Genomic DNA, 20,682 nt, shown 5'->3' on the forward strand with positions numbered 1-20,682 from the left:
AATCTTTTTTCAGTCCCTTTATCTCAATAAATATCTTAATAGAAGAATGAAGTGCTAATTCGTTTGTAATTCAAATAAATTAAATCAAACATTTATTGAACAGTTATATTGTTATTAAGAGAAATTTAAAGATGTGGCTATTGTAACGCTACTCCAGATGAAGACATGCCCACTTGTAGCTTGTAAGCAGTTTGGCTTTGCGCATTTGCCGCCGAGTGTTGGCTTCCGTTACATTGTAAATTAACCACAATTTAATCAAATGGTGTACAATGTTACAGTCCTCTCATAACGTGATCTACAACAACGGCATGACAAGACGGAGACAAATTAAAACAGATAAGTTTGTCGTGTCAAACAAGCATAGTTTATCCGGACTTTCACACTAACGTTAGCCGTTATCAATCCTAAATACTCTTCGTAAAAAGGTGGCGCGCTGAAACCATAGACAAAAAAAAAGGTTGAAACGCTGACATTTTGAAGCTAGTGGGTGTAACGGGACAAGCCTGGCCAACATTTGCCTCCCTCGCACACGTGAAGTTTTAAAGCCTTAAAATGTTGGTCAGCATTAAATCACCACATTCGCCATGAAAACCAGAAACATCCCAATAAATTGTGATTTTGTCCAACGTTACGTAAATCAAGCAACGGTGCGTTTACAGGCAGTTTAAAGGGCACAACTTGAAGCGTTTCTACCGCGTCGTTTAAGATATGAACTGGCCGAGCACGAGGATATCCGCTAGTGCATCAAACTTGAAGATAAGCTCATCTTTTTAGGGAGAGGCAACTCACCGGGGGGACGAAGTCTGTCTTTCAATTGATACGAAACCCGGGTATCTTCAAATGTAACACAATATCCACGGTGATAAATCCACTGTAGTTCTCGTTGCTTATCTTTTAGCGCTTTAACAGAAACAAATTCCCGCAGACATACAAACCCGTTGAAGTCTTAACCATAAGGCGATTTTGGGTGCCGCTGTCGAGCTAGCCGGAATATAATACCGCGGCTTCCGGTCTCAACTTTAAAAATAAAAGCCTCGTAGAAACGGGAGAGGAGAAGAAGTAGATACACTGCAACTTTGGCTCTCCAAAAGCTTCTTGTACTCCTATACACAATGACGTTGCTATCAAACATAATAGGAGTGCGCATAGGAGCTGAACCTTCAAATGTATCTTACCCAGATAGTTTCTCTCAACCTATATTGATATTTTTAGATTACTTTGAATGGAAGAAAAGCCCGATTTCCGGTCTTGTCTTTGGTGTCTGTTCTAAACTTGACGCAGCTAATTGTGGCGATGTACAATATGGCTGTCAGCAGCCGCAGAGTTGATGCAAGGCGTGTATGGAGCATGCATCGTGCCGTGAGGTGTATGGGGGGTGATTAATATCAGAGTGAGGACTCAAAAACAAGAACAAACAGACTGTTTCTGCCACAGCCATCAGTGCAGTAAATGCTGATAAAAAATAATTCACAAATACACTTTACACTGTCACTTTACTTTTACAAGTTACAAGGGACTGTGCAATATTGTTGAATGAATGTCTGAATATGTCTGTTGTTATTTATCTGTATATTTATGTATATTTTAGTGTTTTATATTTTATTACCCTGTCTTGCGCTGAATAAGGACTGCACTTAAGTTAGTAGTTAGTAGTTACAATGACAATAAAGATATTCTATTCTATTTTGATAGGCTAAATGAGTACCCTACTCAGGCACCCTTAAGGGCGCAGAATTTAGTAGAGATGGTAGGGAAATGTCCCACCCAATATCCAGCACTACTGAATTGTCCCTAGCAAAAATTTTTATCAAAACAATGAAATATAATCCTCTGATGTCGTAAGCTTCTAGTCAATGTATTCGAATTATTTCAGTAAACTAGACAGCCATAATGTGATTTTTAATGTCTACATCCTGTAAAAGAATAGGCCTACATAAAATGTGTATTTAGCACAATAGTAGTTCTATGAAGTCAACATTACAATCGCAATTATAATATCAAGAATTGGTCTCGGCCTATATGATGATCCTGAAGCCCTAAAATACAGTAACCACACAGAAGATTTCTCTTACTCTCTCTCCTGTAGAGGAGCACAACAGGAGATAAAAAGTGAATGAGACAAGTGCGGCAGCCGCAAATAAAACAAATCATTGTGCCGTCAATTGATTGCTTATTTTACAATATAATGTAACAATTATACATTTCAGAGTTAAGTAAATGCCCCCAAAATTAGTCCAAGGGATATAGAAACAACCTCACCTCTTCTGATAGCAATTGTACTCTACATCCTCTACAGCCTCTCCTTCCTACCCAGAAGGTGAACAACAAACCGTATCTGTCTCAGTTCATAAGAATTCTTCCTGAAAACAAATGTGGTGTCTTAAACGGGAAGACTGTGATTCCCATTCAACTGTTCATGAAAGAACAAAAGTTAAATTAGATTTATTAAATGCTAACTATGATATTGTATTAGGTACATTTTTCTCCATAAGTAAGCATATCAATATTGATTACTTATTAATAATAAATCATTTCATACAAGGTCAGTTTAGTGGGGAATCATTTTCATTCTTGCAGTTATTGTATGTAGGGTTTCTTCTCAGAAACTGATAAAGCAGCATAGCGACAGCACCTAAAATGGAAGATGTTATTTTCTGGCATCTTAGGATGTTCAAAATTGACGTATTAACAGGGCATTAATAACCAGCAATACTGAATCGTCCCTAGCGATAATTTTGATCAGAACAATTTAATATAATGTTGTCCATCAGTGTCTCATCAAAGTATTTGGTGCACAAAAAGTTGACAACTCTTGTTCTCTACTAATGTGTTTTATACATTTTGTCCTACCCCCTTATATGCCTCACAGTGGTTTCTAAAAAATGTCACATTTTGAAATAGTTACACTCCTCTGTTTGCTGTGTGGATTCAGAAGTCATTTTCTGCACTTATTTTGTTCTACCAACAGGTGTCATGGTGTTCCTGTTGCTGGTATCTCAGATGGGTTTTCAGAAGCCCCTCCATTTGTTGGTAAAAAGGAGGGATTTCAGAGTGTGTTTAATGTCACCTTACCCTATTAACACATTCTTACAATCCATCCCACCATAGTGAGAAAACAGGAGCAGCTGCTTAAAGACAACAATACTGCAGATGCATTTCTGTGTTAAAGCTGTCACCTTAAGTAAAAGGGATCAGAGTAAAACTTACAGCATGCTCCAACCATAATGACAGGTCAAGAAATGAGGCCGGGAAATGTCTCACTGGGTCATGAGTATAACCTAAAACGAAGAAAAAGACAAATTTCAGGACGGAGGAGTCTGACCTGTCAAACTAGTGTAAGCTGCAGACAACTTGGAGGTGTCCAGGTTTTTGACACTTGTGTAGGAAAGTCCTGCAGACCAACAATTAGCTCAATACACAGTTGTTCTCAGTCTTCCACTAAAACTATTGTCATAAAGGTAAATGTGAAATTGCAACACTTTTCCAGGTGAACCTCTCATCCTATTGCATGGCGCACTAACATCATGTTTGCCCCCCTCTCATACAATGGAGTGCAGCGCTCAACGCTCTGAAAACTCCTCTGGTTGAAAATGACATTTATATTGGACAATCTATTGATTTTAGTGTAGGAATGTTATAAAATTTGACTGGTATCATGCATGACAGTCACTGTCAATCCCTTCTTCCTTCATCCTCATCCACCATCCTCTATGCCCTACTTTTGTTTCCCGACTCTTTTCTTCCTCCCCCTTCTGTAATTATTTTATCCTTCCTGTCTTCCTCCCACTTCCACTCTCATTTTTGTCTGATTTCTATCTAATCAGGAATGTTTTAAGTTTATCTGATCATTCAACTTATGCCAGTGTGTGTAGGCCTACAGTTTGAACAGCCACACTCTACTCTTGATCTCAAATTCTTAGAAGTTCAAGTTATTCCGATATCTTAGTAAAATCAATTCTTAGAAATGGCCTGGGACCAACAGACCAAGTAAAATGTCCTCCTACAGGATGAAGCAGAAAAGGAGGAAGAGGAGGAAGAGGGGCACTGAACTGGGTCCAACGGGTAGGCGGAGCTTTTTTGGTTGGAGATAACGTGCAGGTAAGGACACACTGTTTATTCAACCGAGTAATCTGGTACTAATAACATTTACAATAAACATTTACACAATGAAGCACACCTTCAACTTACAGAAAAGTGAAAGTCACATTTATTATTTCAGTGTAATTTCATTATAGGACGCGCGGAGGCAGCGCAGGTCTGTCGGTAGGCACACTAATTAATTCACAGAGCCATCACCGAATGTTCCTTATGAAGACGTTAGCAAGCCAAACTCTATTACCAGTCGGGCAAATTAAATGTTTGCATATCGGCAAAAAGGAATGCTGTTCACCCCACATTAAACGTTTTAATGAACACAGACAGCCTGGCATTTCGGCATAGCCTATCATTAGTTCTCTAATTTTATTGACATATTGGACAAATGTGAGTACCCAACCCCCTGGAGATTTGCAGTTTGGTGTGAGGGACAAATGGAATTTGATTCAGATCTCTGCTGCTTGATGTGTTGGCCCTTGCTGATATGAAGAATTGCTCCCAATTTATTAGCCTCTGGTTTGCATAGTATTTTACCAGGTAAATCATATTTAGATTTTGGAATGAGGTTTCAGGGAAATTACTGTGTTTGAGTAGGCAAATTTTGTCCTCATGTGTTTATAATATTTATATAAAAAAAAAAAAATATATATATATATATATTCCATTTCGAAACTTTAATTGACTTCTATTGAAACCCAGAACATGTAGGTTTTCAATACAGTGACCAGTAAGCCTATATGTTGTCTGCTGTCACTATATTCTACAGTGTGAACAGGGATGTACCTCCTTCCCACTGGGCTCTTCACTTAAGTGATTTAGTATCACCAACAAAATTCAAATTCAATTAATGTTAAATTAATTAATTAAATTAAAAACTAAATAATTGATCATGCATAATTCTCAATGTTCAGCACATTGCATACTATTACACCCATGGGTCAATCATTCACTTCACATAGATGTATGTGTGAGTTACGTGAAGTCATCCCTTGAGTTAAGTAAAAAGGTTTGGTGAACGATTTTTCTGTATATCTAATTCAAAGACTGTAATTTGGAACTGCATTCATGTGTTTTGTGCTCTGAGGTTGTTTTTAGCCATTATGTGCTCTCCTTTTTATTTTTTATCAATTGTCATGCAGATGTACAGTTTGTTAAGCACAGGCAATCCAAAACTGCCTGGTTTCCTTTATTTGAAATGGAAACACATATTTGTATTTGTGGGAACCCTGAGTTGAAAGTGAAAGTGTGTTTGTGCGCTTTCCTTAGGGGGGGGGGCTTGGCGCTTAAAATCTGTTGACTCTTTTATTTCCATGTGCTCTGGACATCCCCTAGACCAAGTCTGTGAACTTGGCTGTTAGAAGTGTCACATTGTTTTGCATGTGGAACTAGTCTTGGGTCTTTATTTAAAACTTGGCATATCACCACATCACAAGATCTCCGTTCATATGACTAAGGGCATGCTGCTCTATTGTCAAAGCAATGAAAGGAACCACTGTCAGGGAACTGGTAATTGGATTGGTAATTGGATACATTTGCTTTGATTGCTCTACAGAAGTAATCAGGTGTGTGTGCACTATCTGTGTGTGAGAGTTTTTTAAGGCAACATTGGATATTAATGCACATACTCCTCACGTGTCAGAAAACAACTTAAAAAACTGAACTTTGACACCATGTAGATCAGATTTTTTTCAGACTTTATATCATGGCTAAATTAATTGACTGCCACTAACACTAGAACTATGATCAGCTGAAAAATACACAGAATTATATTTGAGTACAGTATGGGCCTTTAACTTTGATCATTCAGGACATGCATACACAAATTGCTGGAGGCATTCATCTACTGGGAAGACATGAATTGTTTTTGCTTGGTAGAATCATGCAACCAATTAAAAAAAAATGTATTACCAACATACTTTGTATATTCAATGCTAAAATTGCAGGAGATAAATTAACAAGTAGTTGCCTTAAATTCACCGCACACGTCCAAATGTTAAGATACATTGCTGCACAGCTCAATTGAATGAAAAGATAAAATTAGCATCAGTAATGTTGTTAACACCACTGACAACAGACGTGTGTTTGGTACACGGAGGTATGAATGTTGTTATGTGTTACGCAATTGCAAAAGTGCCCTCACTGCTGTCCTCTGTGTGTGTGTGTGCGCGTGTGTGTGTCTGTCTTCCTTCCTCCCCTCCCTCTCTGTACACTGCTCACCAAATTAAATGGAAAGGGCATCAGTCTCTTTCTGTTCTCATTATTCCTGCTTTCACGTGAGTCTACTGCTCAAGTATGGTCATGGTTTAGTTTCTTTTTTTTAGAACTCTTACTGCTGTTGTTTTAGTGATGTTTGGCATCTGTGCTCTTTTAGGAGCTGTGAAGTTCATGTGAAGACATAAAGTCTGCTGACTTTTGGTGTCCAGAAGCAAGGATGGGAGAGCAGCTGTCGGTACCAGAAGACCTGGAGCAAACGCTGGAGGTGCTGTCGACAGTCAGTGGTAGGGATGCCTGCAATATCTGCCCGTTTTTTACCCAGCGTGGCCAGAAGGTTCTTTTGTGCATCTCTTCAGTGTCCTCTTAGCTTTAAATGGGTTTCTGTATCATAATCTTGTGGCCTGCTCTGCCTGAGACACATCAGGATTGTTTTGAGAGTTGACAGTTTAGCAGTTTTTTTATTTATACCTGACATTGAAACGAGCCTCTGGTTTTCACCTCTGTACACCTTTCTGTTTGTTGTACATTTGGCTGAAATTTGGTTGACAGAGCCATTTGTCCAATGATCAGCTGTTTACATTTGGATGGTGATCTGGAATTGCCACCTTTACATGGTTTTGATTGTTTTGGGGTTAATGTGCTGGTGTGGTGTGATATAATTCAATCAGCCAGCAGATGTATTAATGACACACAAAAGACACGTCACATGCATTTGTGTTGAAAATTAGAGCATTTTTAACACCAGGAATTGGAAGTGTTGTGTTCGCATCATTCATTCTCAATCTGTTTGGTTTTTAACAATTGCTGTGTTTTCTTGATACCTCCCAGGAATTGCTTAAATCAGGTTTTTCTAATTATACATATATCATTCTCTAGGATCCTTGATACAGAATTTAGTACTGAGATACTAATTACCTCTGTTTCTTGTTTAAATGTGCTTCTATTTCTCATTTTGAGAAAAAAAATTATGCAAAACCCATCGTATACAGCCAGTTTAATTTGACATTGTTTACTGACAGTCAGCATGAAAGAATCCTTAGCAGCAGGTTAGTCCAAAAGTGATTTGCCGGCACAGTTTATACACAGGTTGCAATATCCCGCTTCACAAATGATTGTCGCTCGCAAATTGCAGATAGTTGAAGTATAAGGGCTTTCACATGTAAATATAAATGCTCCGTATTTGTATAGCGCCTTTCTAGTCTTTTAAACCACTCAAAGCGCTTTTACACTACATCTGCATTCACCATTCACACACATTCATTCACTGAGCTAAGTGCTCAAACAGAAACTAACATTCACGCACATTCATACACTGGCGGAACAGCCGCCAGGGGCAATTCGGGGTTCAGTATCTTGCCCAAGGACACTTCGACATGCATACATATATCGCAATATGGTGTTTCATTTGATTAGTAAAATTTGTCAGGTGAGGATAGTAGACAAGAAAACAAATGTAGTCTGTTTGGATTCATTCGGCTTACTATCATATATAAAGCTGGTATTCTTCTTGATATACCATCTAGATCTAGTTAGCATATTGCATCTGTGTTTCTCTGCGTCAACTCGAACAGAAAGGATTATCATGCACAGCTAATGTTGCAATTACCTGTAACTTTATATCAGACATAAATTTCTTCAGGCAGCAGTACATGCAGCGGCAGGTTGCACTGCTCCAGAAGGCAACAACCTGTTGCATGGAAGCTACTTTATTTCTTTGTTGTGATCTCTGAGCCTTCAGTTCTTTGCTAAAAGTGAGATGCCATGCCATTATTGTTTGAAAGGCAGATATAAATAGTACCGGTATGAATAGATTGTAATAGTATTAAATGATATAACCAGTTTAAATCATGCCACAGTTTCCAAGACAGCAGTTGGAGAATCGGCTTTTCCAAGAATAAGCCCTAATAATTTCATTTGTTGTCAGTGTGATTTAGTTTTGAAGCCATTCCAGCGAAGGAGGGCATATGTTTTGATCTTCCGGACTGTGACTCTTTGATTGATTAATAAATCTAATAGAGCAGAATGCCATGTAATGACAAATGCATGACCATCTTTGTTTGCTACGTTTTGAAGTTTAAATTGGGAATGTTCGTGTGATTGTGTGATGATAAATTAGATGAAATAAAGATAATGTGATAGTCTAAGGGAGGTGGAGACCTTTTATGGATGGCACCAGTGTAATTTTAGTTTTCTCCCAAATACCAGTGATGCCCAAGAAAACCCTTAATCCACTTAGTCATAAACTCCTATTGTCTGAGCTGCTGCACACTTCTTCATAGTATAGAAGTCATAGACTCCCGGTATATAGAAACATCAATTAAAACAACTAAAAGAAGGGCCATTAAGTTACCTTCGGTACTTGGCTGACATTGTTGTGGCCACATACAATCAACTCAAAGGGACATTTGTGTTGGTGTAATATTTATGTAAAATGTAATGTATAGCATACATTATATTAGGTAAGAACAAGCTTTTCGAATGTCATTCCCCACATACAATCAACTCACTTTTCAACATATTTTTATTCATACTGAACGTAAAAATACCATTTCTCTCAAAAGAACCATGCTATCTCAAGATTAGTGTAGCTTCTGGCAATCCTTGGCATCATGTCATCAAGTGCTTTTTGAGTAAAAGATAAAATTAAAAGCACCAAGATGTCGTATAAACCAGTTGTATAAACGTACCCAACTTTTCTTAATTCTTACATTTCTTGTGTTTTTTCTTGGTTTCTGACAGGTTGACAATTTGTAGACAACAGGCGGTCAATGAACTTTGTATTAATTTGTTACACACTTGAGATAACGGTTTTACCACATGTCCTCCTGAGATTTATATCAATCGTTAAGCCTCAGAACTTTGCTATGACTTCCTATTTATTACTTTCTTGCACTGAAATTCTCTAACTTGAGTAGTTTAAGTTCCCTTGACACCAGGAAAAGTGAACTTCTTGTGTTTTGCTGATTTCATTATAATGAAGATCGATGATTAAACGCTGACAGTCATCTGACAGTTGGCTTGTTTGCACGTCACTTGACCTAATAACAAAATGTTCTAAACAGTCAGAAAATTCCTTTTTGAATAGAAAATGTAAAAATATACTTTACAATATTACTGTCACATGTACTCACTTACCAGTTTATTAGGTCCACTTTATGCTGTGGGCGGCTGTGAACTCACGGTAGAGCGGGTTGTCCATTAATCACAGGGTTGGTGGCCTCAATCCCCGGTTCCTCCTTCAGCAACAAACTTGACTGGTAGCTCTGGCATTATTGGTGTGAGAGTCTGTGTGAATGGGTGAATGAGAGGCAAATTGTAAAGTGCTTTGGTTAAAAGCAGTCCATTAGCAAAACTAATCTTCATAAAGCTTATCATGTTCTGGTTAATGCTGTTTTAGAGACGTGTTGATTTAACTTTTATTAGAATTTTGGAGCCTGCATGTTGTTGTGCTGATGGAAAAAAATGGCTGATGCCTTGTTGTGATCATAAAGGCAGCTGTTTCATCTCAATTGCAAATCATTTTGTTGCCAGTTCTGCTAATTCTTGGTATTAAGTGTGTATAAAGTGACATTTGTGTTGGTGTAATATTTATGTAAAATGTAATGTATAGCATACGTTATATTAGGTAAGAACAAGCTTCCCCACATACAATCAACTCACTCTTCAACATATCTTTATTCATACTGAACCTATAAATACCATTTCTCTCAAAAGAACCATGCTAATTTGTGTTGTTTCTGCTTGGGAAAGTGTGAAAACACTAAATTACCAATTGCAGTTAGTAAAATTAATGAGGTGTATGGTGTAAATGTGAGTATTTTCAGTATACTGCACAGCAAATTCAATTAAATTTTGGCTACAGTAGCCTTGGTGTGAAAAATCAGTCACTAGTTTCCTCATGTGGCCAATGTGATTTGGTAGCTGTTGTTCAGAAAGCTTGGAGTTTATCTTGTGTGTACACACAGAAAAACACATTGATAAACTAATTTCTCATTCCCCTTTCTTGTTGGGCTTCAGTAATTATGACATAGGACAGAACACACACAGATGCCAAGTTAGTATAATTGGCTGCAGGGGGGTTTATGTCATGGCCTTCCCTCCACCCCCCTCTTCCTGTGATGTCTGATAAAACTCAAAGCAGACATGAAGTGAGGTAAACAGTCACACATTCACATGAGCAAACACAGCAGCCTGATCAAGGAGGAGGGGGAGAGGCAGGCAGCTTGAATAAGCTCACTGACATAGTATGAAGCCTACTCTGATACAACAATGTCTCTAATGGAGTTACTTCAAGAGGGCCAAGAGGAGTTGAGTCGACTACTTGGCAATCTGTCCATATCTATCAGTCTGTTGACCCGACACACATTCAGCACGAGCCGCAGACTGACCTGGAGAATAGGTTAGTGTTAGTTTGTCTGTGTGTGTGTGTGTGTGTGTGTGTGTGTGTATTTTGTGTTAACTAGGACGTCTATGTTCAGAGAGTGTTCTGGACTGGAGTGTCTGTAATTTAAATCGATGTGACAGGATGAGGGGACATGATTTCCTATCACCACCGGGAGATCCCCCCTGCTGTGGTTCCCCCTCATTATTCAAACATAATAGAAGAACCTCACTATTTAGCTTCCTGCTGATGCTACAGTATATCTCTGATACTTCAGGTGGCTTGAAATTTGACTAAAGAGACTGTAGAGGCAAACAAACATGAGATGTCATATTATTTTGAATGTTCTTCTCTCTCTACAAATCCAGAATAGCAGATTTTCTTTATGCAGAAGTGTCATATTCTTGAATTTAGCCATTACTTGTCTGAATGTCTGACTAAAAAATACCTTATTTAAATCATTATCAGTGGGGAAATCAAATGGGATTTAATTTCCTATTGGGGACTACATAATCTCTAGTTGCACGGTTTTGATGTCCATGTTGATTTTGTGCATATGTGAATATGTGCAAACATTATCCATGACTAGTAGAGGTAATATATCAGCTTTATTTTGGACCAGTATACCATGATTGACCTCATGTTGTACAGTAGTATGTTGAGTTTTTCTCATGAGCCTAGCATGTAAAGCTATGAATTTATAGTGTGTATCTGCATATGGCATACAATTGTAGTCTATTTACTCAGTGGATTAAGCCAAAATAGCTTTTAACTTTTACATCATTTCAAATTAATATCAGTACACCAGGAATATCTTACAGTTCTCTCCTGACTCTGCTCACCTCTTGACCCCTTTTGGGGTCCTACTACAAGGTTAAGAAACAGTGTTCCTTTGGTTGAACAACATGAAAAACTAATTAAAAAAACCCCGAAATTAACGAAAATACCCTGTTAGGTGCTATGTGCAGTCGTTAGGTCCAGTAAAAAGCTCCAATGCCAAACCTAAACTGTGTCACAATGTGTCATTTTCTATTTCTACACATACCATATTCCACCATAGCAACATATAGCATTACATGAAAGCACTGGAGTTGTTAAGGGAGCTAAACAAATGGTTTCTCTTCTGCTTCCTGTCTTTGTGTTAAGCTAGGCCTAACAAAACTCTCACAGCAATGAAACTGTTAGATGATAATACTAACATTCAATAAGACAGTAAACAAATACACTGTATCCAAAATGCCTTAGTGTTCCTTTAAATGTACTCACCAGACCAGCAGGGGCACTAGCTGTAATTTTATGCAGTGTAATTCCTTGAACGCAGCCCTCTTTGGTGTTTTGACCTTGGTAACTGATTACCTGATGTAGCCCTTGTGATATGCTAAACGATAACCTACCATATGTCTCACTACACCAGCAGCAGAAATGTATTTTCACTAGTTAGACAGTTGAGGGACAGATCAGACAGATGAACAGGCAGCCAAACAGAAAGTCAAAGAAACTGATTGGAAAGAGAAGCACACTGGTGGACAGGTGTTTTCATCATGTTGGCCAGCCTCTGCTGCGGCCTTCAACAAGCAGTAAGAAAACAGAATCACAAATGCACGCAGACTAACATACAAGGTGAGTGTTGTACAAATGAAATTCTATGATTCCACTTCTGGGAATCTGTTGAGCATGTGGCACAGCCTAATCAATATTTGTCCATGTGAGCAAACCAGGCAGGTTAGAGGATTAATTTTAGTTTGTAGAGATTGGATGGGTGGCTGATTTTGTGTTTGTGAGCTTATCTATGCAAACAATGTAATCCATTCAGGCTCTTTATGTGTTATGAACACATCTGACTTGCAACATTTTGCTGAATCATGTACAGTGCCACCAATGATACTGAGTGTGCATAACACTGGTAATATCAATGTAGAAGCAAACATGTGTTGTTGTGTAATTGTGTTAATGCTGCAGATAAATAGCTTTCCTCAGTTTAAAGTAAGGACCTTAGCAACAAAGCGGCAACTTAGATCTGTGCTGGAGGACTCACACTGACTATCAGGTCCTGGCGGAACTTGCTTTACGTGTTTAAAAATATTAAATCTGCACTTTTTATGACATCTTTTCACATCCAGGTTGATTTTTAAAGGCTCAGTCCTTAATATTTGTCTGCATGTGTGGCAGCATCTTCTGCAAAACTGCATGACAAGTGATTTTATTAATCCTGAATGTGGATTATATTTGAGACAAGGTGAGAGCAAACTCTCATAGGGTGTGTGTGTGTGTGTGTGTGTGTGTGTGTGTGTGTATATATATATATATATATATACACTGTAAGTATATTCTCTCTTGCTCAGTCAGGGCCGAGGAAAGAGGTGTGGTGTAATAACTCAAGAAACTGTGACAGGTGTGTTTGTTTGTGCAAGAGAGAGACAGGCAGGGAGGGTTTGGAAATTACGAATGAGGAGAGCAGGATGAGGCGGGTGATACTCTTCTCTCTACCTGTGGAGATGAAGGTGGTGAGGGAGGGAGAGAAGAACAGACACGGGAACAGGATGAAGGAATGCGCAGGAAAACAGGAATATGGAGGAGAGAGGTTTGTGTGCATCTCGCTAAAGGAGATGGAGAGCTACTACAGATACAGCCGGTGCTGTCAACAGCTGCTGCATGGTGAGTTTTGCAGGGGTGTGTGTGTCACTAAGTTTTAAGTGTGGTGTGTGAGGTGTGTCGGTGCATGTGAAGGCTCATGTTGACTCAGAGTTAGTGGAAATCCAGACGGAAATCTAAAGTCGGAATAATGAAGATTTCTGGAATTGTTTGGACTTGACATTTAGAATATAACCATAACATGATATTTTCATGTTACCGATTCAGATATTCTCCTAAAGTCAGCTTCAAACTGGGTCAATGCTTATGAGTACGTCTTGTTAAACATTGGATTTGAACTAATTATTGTGTATTCACTGTTCATATGTGCAGTAGTAGCGATGCAGTGAAGCATAAATCATTTTAGTACATCATTGTGAGTGAAGGGCATAATCTGCAAATGCATTTTTTCTCTTAGTTGTGGTTATATCACTGCTTCCAATGTTGCCACATGATGATCACATGCAATTTGTTATTCTACTAGCCCCTGTTTCTCTAAATATTCTTGCAGAGGTCTTTCTGAGTCATTTTACTGCTTCCATTAAATAACTGCAATTCCCATCTTTGATCCATTATCCAGATTTCCATTAGCCTCAATTCTTATTAAAAGCTCTCCATAGCTACTCTCAACAGTGACACACACCCTTAAAACATCCAGAAAAGCATCAATTCACATTTTGGTCCCTTTTAACCTTCACTGCTGTCATGAGTGCGCCTCTTATGAAGAGAAAGCATTCATTACAGCTGCACTTGGGCAAACAGACAAACACAAAGTCACAAAGAAGTAATTGCATTGCGTTGGCAATCTGTCTCCATTTCCATTTCCAAGCTTCTCTTCTACCTCCTAAATCCACTTCATAGCTCCTGTCCTTTTTACAAGGGGTGATTATCAAGTCCAAAAAGTTGTCTTTGAGATAATTTTCTCAGAGCAGGCTTTATACTATGTCAGTTTGAGTTAAGCTGTCTGCTTACACACTATCACAGCACTTGGCACACCTTATCTTGCTGGTCAAGTACGAAATGTAGGCTTAGTTGTCAGGTAACTTTTCATCCATCCATTTTCCATGTAACCAGGAGTTCGATATTATGTCCCATGGTGGATGTAAAGCTGCACAAGAAAACATACTGACTTTATTCCTCTGTGGCCCATCAGAGGATGCCAAAGTTCATGTGGGGAAAAAAGTACTATAAAATACTACTAAGTCCGTATTTACTCAAGGTGGTTCAATAAAGGTGGCATTATTATCTGACAGCGTGTGTGTGTGTGTGTGTGTGTGTGTGTGTGTGTGTGTGTTTGCTCACCAGTGATCACACAGACTGTGCAGTGTGAGCTTGATGGTTTTTTTAAAATCTTGGTACGTGTCAGTGATTGTTCAGGTTTATTCTGGTCCACTTCCTGTGGGCTTTGGTCTGTATTTAGAGATGATGTGTGTATTTTTAGTAAGAACTATTGTATAAAGGCTGCGTCACTGAGACAGGTGCTGCATTTTTGCTCTTGATCATATTTTCCTCATTATTGTTGCTTTGTCAAGTCAAGACTTTTTTGTTCAGTGATTCGAAATCTTGATGCTAAGACCTGATGCGAGATCATTTGTTTTTATGTTGATTTTATTTCAAAACAGCCTAGGCACTTTTGAGACCATCCATTAATTTTCACAACTTTAAAGTCTTCAGACTTTTTTGATTTTAACCTGCAGAATTACATTTTGCTTCTAGTAAATTCCACTGTAGTCCTCTGTTTAAATGTCACACAAAAATCAAAAGTGACTGTAGCTTTTAAAGTGTAGTAATTGATTAAAAAGTATTTGGGCTCGCAGTATTTGTGAATAAACATTGATTTTGACGAAACACCAAAATGTCATGGTTACATAATGGTCAGCTGCTGTCTTCTCTGCAACTTCCCCTGGTGTTTGCCTTATGATGGTCCATCGTGACGGATGATAGTCTTGGTTCCTGCGTGGCAAAACTCCCTCTATCAAGGGTGTTCTTGTGATTTTGCAGTTTGTTTCCCATCATTTTAGCCGTCTTTCCCATGATATCCCACTCTCTGTCACACTCTTTGTTTCTTTGACTTGTTTGACACCTTGTGACCTTAAGTTAAAATCCCTGATCATCATCTGAGTTGTCTGTGTGAGCGACCCTGACCCTTCCACACACACTCCTCTCCTTCAAGTTCATTGTCCTCATCCTGACCAGGGGAAAATAAACTGATAAACTGTTTCTTATATCAGAAGCTTAAAGTGTTTTCCCTTAATGCAAGGCTGTGCACATAAGAGGTTGCAGTGTTTTTCCTGGTGTTCCCAGAGCTCAATGGGTTACAGTAATAAAAGGATCACATAAGTCCAGTAAGTATGCCCAATATAGATTTTATCAGATCATATTATAGCACAGAAATGTCTACCACAGTAATTCTCACTCAAACACATCTTTTCGGCCACCTTTATTGGAGGGATGTGCCGGATTTGAGCCTTTATTGTAGCACTGCATGCGCCTTAGACACACACTTGTCAGCTGTGTAGTGTATGTACATAACGTCATCAGAGCATCCCAGCAGTATTGAATTTGTTTGTTTATTGGGTCTTTCTACAACATGTGGGATTAATGACTGACTGTCAACAAGATCATGGCGCTCAGTCATAAGAAACCTGGAGGAGGGTTTGCGTCTTGTAAAACAAGAAAAATTATAGTTTTGTCAGCATGAGTTTAAAAAGTAGCAAGTGTTGAAATGACTGTAATGTTGCACAGATATTTACTTACTCACATGTATGCAAAGACAGTTATGAACAGATATCTGACTGACTTGAAGAATTCATATGCAGTTTATTATTACAAAGTACAAAGCATTATTCTCATTTTTTGGCCTTTTTAAAAGCTTTTCTTTTTTCTTTTTTTTTTTTTACAGCATTACAGATTATTCCCAAATATAACTCATGTATTATCTAGACACAAGATCATGCCGAATTAAAGTTTTTTTTGTTTGGATCACACTTGCACCATATTTTTTTCAAAATCAAGTGCTGCCATTCCCCTCATATACGAAAGAGGTTCCTTTGACATCCTTCAAGACATGACTGAGAAAGCTTTTTTCTGTGCTCAACCTGACTAACCCACCTACTATAATTCTATCAGTCTGACTTTTAGTGGTTTCACAGACTTCTACCATGAAAAGAATCGAAAAACCCTTCAAAAATGTCTGAATAGAAGCATTTTAACAAATGTAAACATGCCTATTGATTATTGGATGGACATACTAAAAGAATTAATTTAATGTAGTATAAAACTGTAAAAGTTAACTCATGTGGGAAGGTGTTGATAACATATCTGTGTGAGAGCTGAATCTTGTTGGACATCCCATTGTCTTCACATGATGCATTTTGCACTGTCAAATGAGAAATGTCCTCACTGACATATCAACCAGGATTTCTGCAAATGAAAAATATCTAACCCAGCATTAACAGAAAGTTTTTTAGTTTTGGATGTCATTTGACAATGACATTTATGGACACTGCTCTGTCATGCTGGTTGACAGGATACAGGAGTCTGTCTTACCCCTTAAGCCAGCCATGTAGGCTGCTTTCTGTCAAACGTATGTGACATATAAAGAAGTCCACATGTCAAGCATGTCAAGAACTCAACAGGAAATTGGCCTAATGACTGCCTGCTACTAGCCTTATGCTGAGGAGGAAGAGAGTCTGATGGACATTTGAATGTTTCTTTTTTGCCAAAAAGAAAATGAAGTGATAGGCAAATTGGATGAAGATGGCTTATAGTCTTACAGTTCTGCTTTATCACTTATTCATTGTATCTTTCAGACATTGCAACTGTTTTTTGAAGGCTGTAAACTGGTTATTCTGTAATTTAATTTCACCAATAACTGATTTAAAAAGCCTGTTAGGTGCTGTCTGATATGTTGTTACAACCCCAAACTTTCTGCTCGTTCACACCTTTTTTTTCTCTCATACTTCTCTGCTGCTTATTTCGGCCCATGAATCACTTCTCAATTGGTGACTTCCTGTTTACGCTCCAGCTGGCCAATAGTGTTTGATCCTAGAGCGGAAGGAGTCAATAGTGTCTAATCTTTCACGATGCAGACGTGTGTGTGTGTGTGTGTGTGTGTGTGTGTGTGTTGGGGGGGGTCTCAAATAAATAATTTTGCTGGGAGTTATTCTAGCTGTAGTCTGCACCACATCCCTTATATACACACACATGCAGGCACAAACAGGTCTCCTTTACATCCCGTTTACACACACTGAAGTCTGCTCTGCATCCCATGTAAACACACACATGCACATTCACAAGTCATGCAATATTTTTAACTCAAAGTTGATTTTAGAGGCTTTGCTTGTGTTATATTAACTGATGCCCAAACACACACCACACATATGTTTCTTCTCTAGTCTTCATCACATTTTGCTCATCTTTTCTGTCCTGTTAAATTCATTCCTAGCCTTTTTTATTCCGTTTAAGTTAAACATATGAAGTCCTGGAAATATTAGTAAATTTAATTTGAGCTGCTATATCATGAGGACGCTTTCCTAAGACAAGTTGGAAGCTGACGTCATAATGAAGTTCATAATGCGGCTGATTTCAGATGTTGAATGTGTTTCAGCCATGGGGAGTAATTTTCAAATAAAGTACTATATTTCATTACCTGGATCAAATGTCAGGAGTAATGTCCTTGCACATAAATAACTGGTTGATGGATCCATGGATTGCCATTTATTTCTCGTAACTGTTTAGACATTTTTTATTATTACTTTGACTAACTAGAGCACAAAATTTTTTTTTTCTGTAATACAATATACCATACTCTTATATAGATATGTACAAAAGTAGTTATTCTGGGATGGTTCTTCTTCTTATAATTGGGGTCTTATTTTCACAGTTTTGATCATGAATTTCTTTCAGTTATGATGACGTTGTACTCACCAAAGTAATGAGGTTAACACAATAAACTGGAATAATCCCTAATTTAGTTACAAAAGTGAACTGAACATTTGAACATCTTTACTTATCTTCTGATGCGCCGGGAACATTTTTACATGCACACATACAGTGTGTAGTCAATAACTGAGAGATGTGATAAATGTTTGGACATACTTCAGGCAAAAGGCGAAATGTGTCTTCAGTTAGCTCAGTAATAATAATTATGGTGTAATTTTTCTGCCTAAAATGTGAGTGTTGAGGGTGGAACTGAGGGTGGAACTGTTCTCCAGTGGGAGAAAGCGGTTGCTGTCAGAGTTGTCACAGCATAAATCAGCAGAGACAGGAAATGAACCATTATAAACAGTCTGCTTTTTCCGGTCCCACAGCCAACGTGCTCTATCATCTACATCTGACATTTTGATTCAGACCTCCAAGCTCTAGCTCTCTTGAATCTCTTCATTTATTGATAATCTCATCTCCGACTAGACTGAGAGATTGATCTTCAATGTAGCCTTAATCTAATTCTTAATCTCACACATCCATTGTTTTTCATCCACTCGTGACTAATCTCACTCCTTCTATAATGTCTACCACAGTTTCCCCGGGTCATGCTTTAGTCCCTATTTCATACCCCTGATGATGAAAGCATTTCTATTTTTAGAAGAAGAATAACTGGCAAAATCTCCTCAGCTGCTCGTTAATATAATAGCCATTGAAATGAAGGAGTTGCTATAACGCCTGCTTCCTCCCCATGCAGGGGGTGGCTGTCATCAGACATTATCTGTCTCGTCTTGCTACTTATTTGTCTTTGGTATAGGCCTCCCACTCACTGTTGGCTGATGCCTATGAGTTTGCTGGCCTGTTTGACTGCCCTTTCCAATTTGAGTTAGTCTTTGCTGTGTGTTCCCAAACATGCAGATAAGGCTAACGGAAAGACACAACAGACTGATTAGAAAAGGTAACAGCAGAAGTGTCTGTGAAATGATTTTAGCCTCAAAGGAAAGTGAATTTGTAGTTTAATTTTGCTATATTTGGCTGCTGCGCATTCATCAAATTTCAGTTTATCAATTTCAACTTCCAGGTACTGTCACTCTGTCAATGAGTACATTTTTAACCATGATGGGGAGGTACGCATTGTTTATGTCTTTGGTTTTCTTTACGTTCATCTGTTGGTAGTTCTGTTCAGCAAACCAATGACTGCTGAATCATCTGCATATCTCATGAAATGGCGGTGGTCCTGTGTAAGTGGTTTGCAGTCATTCTTGTAGCATGAATAGAGTAAAGGTGACAAAACTAGGCTGCACTGGTGTTCATGTATTTAACAGAAATAATGGTGGAGTTAAGTCTGACTAGTTGAGTTCTTCTGGTGAGGAAGTTATTAATCCAACTGATCAACTGATCTAGTCTTGGGTTGAGCCCTGAGCTAATGAGGTTGTTTGCCATTAAGTGCAGTTGACAGATTCAAGATGTTCTTAATCACGTGCACTGATCCACTTGTCCATTTACAGATGTTACAGTCCTTTTAAGCATGGATTTAAAATAATAATTAAAAAAAACAGCAGGAATATGAGAGGAGTCTGTAGAGGACTGAAACTGGCCAACTCCCAGGCACATGATTTTAGCAACATATAGCTGACAGAGCTGCAACTTCCTCCTTGGTTACTGTGAGGTACTCTTCCCACATTTTGTTAAGCAAGTCAATGGTTGCCCCCTGCTGTTCACTGAAGTCAAACATCTCTGCTCCCAATATCCATTTCCAGTGATGATCTCTGATACTTGCCATGTTTTCCTGGTGTCATTGTCCATAAAAAGTACTTCCTCTCTACTTTCCACTTTATCACCAGCATAAACACCCATTTCTTTCTGATTTAGAAGTCCTCTTTTGTAACCCATGGCTTGTTGTTAGAAAAAACTTTCACAGGATTACATGAAACTACAGTGTCCTCACAGAATTTGATGTAATCATACAGAATTCAAGAGATCACACTGAGAGTGAGTAAGGGGTTTCACTGCATGTGTATGTGGGTGTGTGTTATCACGCATGTGTGTCCATGCGTGTGAGCGTGGATTATCCCTTTTGTTCTGGTCAGCAGGGTGATAGAAGAGGTCTGAAGATGAGTCTGATGGAAACCTACACTTCCCATAATGCACTCATTAACTGCATCTTTCATTAGACTCTCCCTACTGGCAACCCATGTCTTTTAAACTCCATGCCTCTCTGTAACACAGCCTTTGTATTATAAATTTGGGTTTTCCAAGCCCTGATACTTTCTCAACTCTGACAAATACACTGATCCTGTAAAATCATTACAATTTCTTTTTAGTGAAGTGCTAACTCTAAAGCATCAGTTTGTACTTAGACTACATCCTTTTTTAATGTCATCATGATCTTAGAAAGCAGGGCTAGTGAGATATATATATATATATATATATAT

The 20,682-nt window shown here is 38.4% G+C and overlaps 2 protein-coding genes across 6 annotated transcripts in view; one reads left to right on the forward strand and one right to left on the reverse strand.

Moving 5' to 3' along the window:
* The window catches only part of LOC123975610 (radixin-like), a 28,164-nt gene extending 27,188 nt beyond the window's left edge, over positions 1-976 (reverse strand). The window contains exon 1 of the mRNA XM_046057235.1: positions 790-976. The gene's annotated coding sequence lies outside the window, so the exon portion shown is untranslated. The remainder of the gene's footprint in view (positions 1-789) is intronic.
* A 3,399-nt stretch (positions 977-4,375) lies between these two features.
* mcf2la (mcf.2 cell line derived transforming sequence-like a) overlaps positions 4,376-20,682 on the forward strand; it is a 69,573-nt gene continuing 53,266 nt past the window's right edge. For 3 of the 5 annotated variants that reach the window (XM_046057285.1, XM_046057248.1, XM_046057276.1), the window contains exon 1: positions 12,080-12,310. In XM_046057285.1, the coding sequence (XP_045913241.1) occupies positions 12,232-12,310 (79 nt within the window). In that variant the 5' untranslated portion in view covers positions 12,080-12,231. Of the gene's footprint in view, positions 4,483-6,413; positions 6,594-12,079; positions 12,311-20,682 lie in introns of those variants that run through there. The other 2 variants (XM_046057267.1, XM_046057257.1) reach the window with 2 other exon arrangements.

This window comes from Micropterus dolomieu, linkage group LG01, assembly GCF_021292245.1.
Source record: "Micropterus dolomieu isolate WLL.071019.BEF.003 ecotype Adirondacks linkage group LG01, ASM2129224v1, whole genome shotgun sequence".
NCBI classification, from domain to species: domain Eukaryota; kingdom Metazoa; phylum Chordata; class Actinopteri; order Centrarchiformes; family Centrarchidae; genus Micropterus; species Micropterus dolomieu.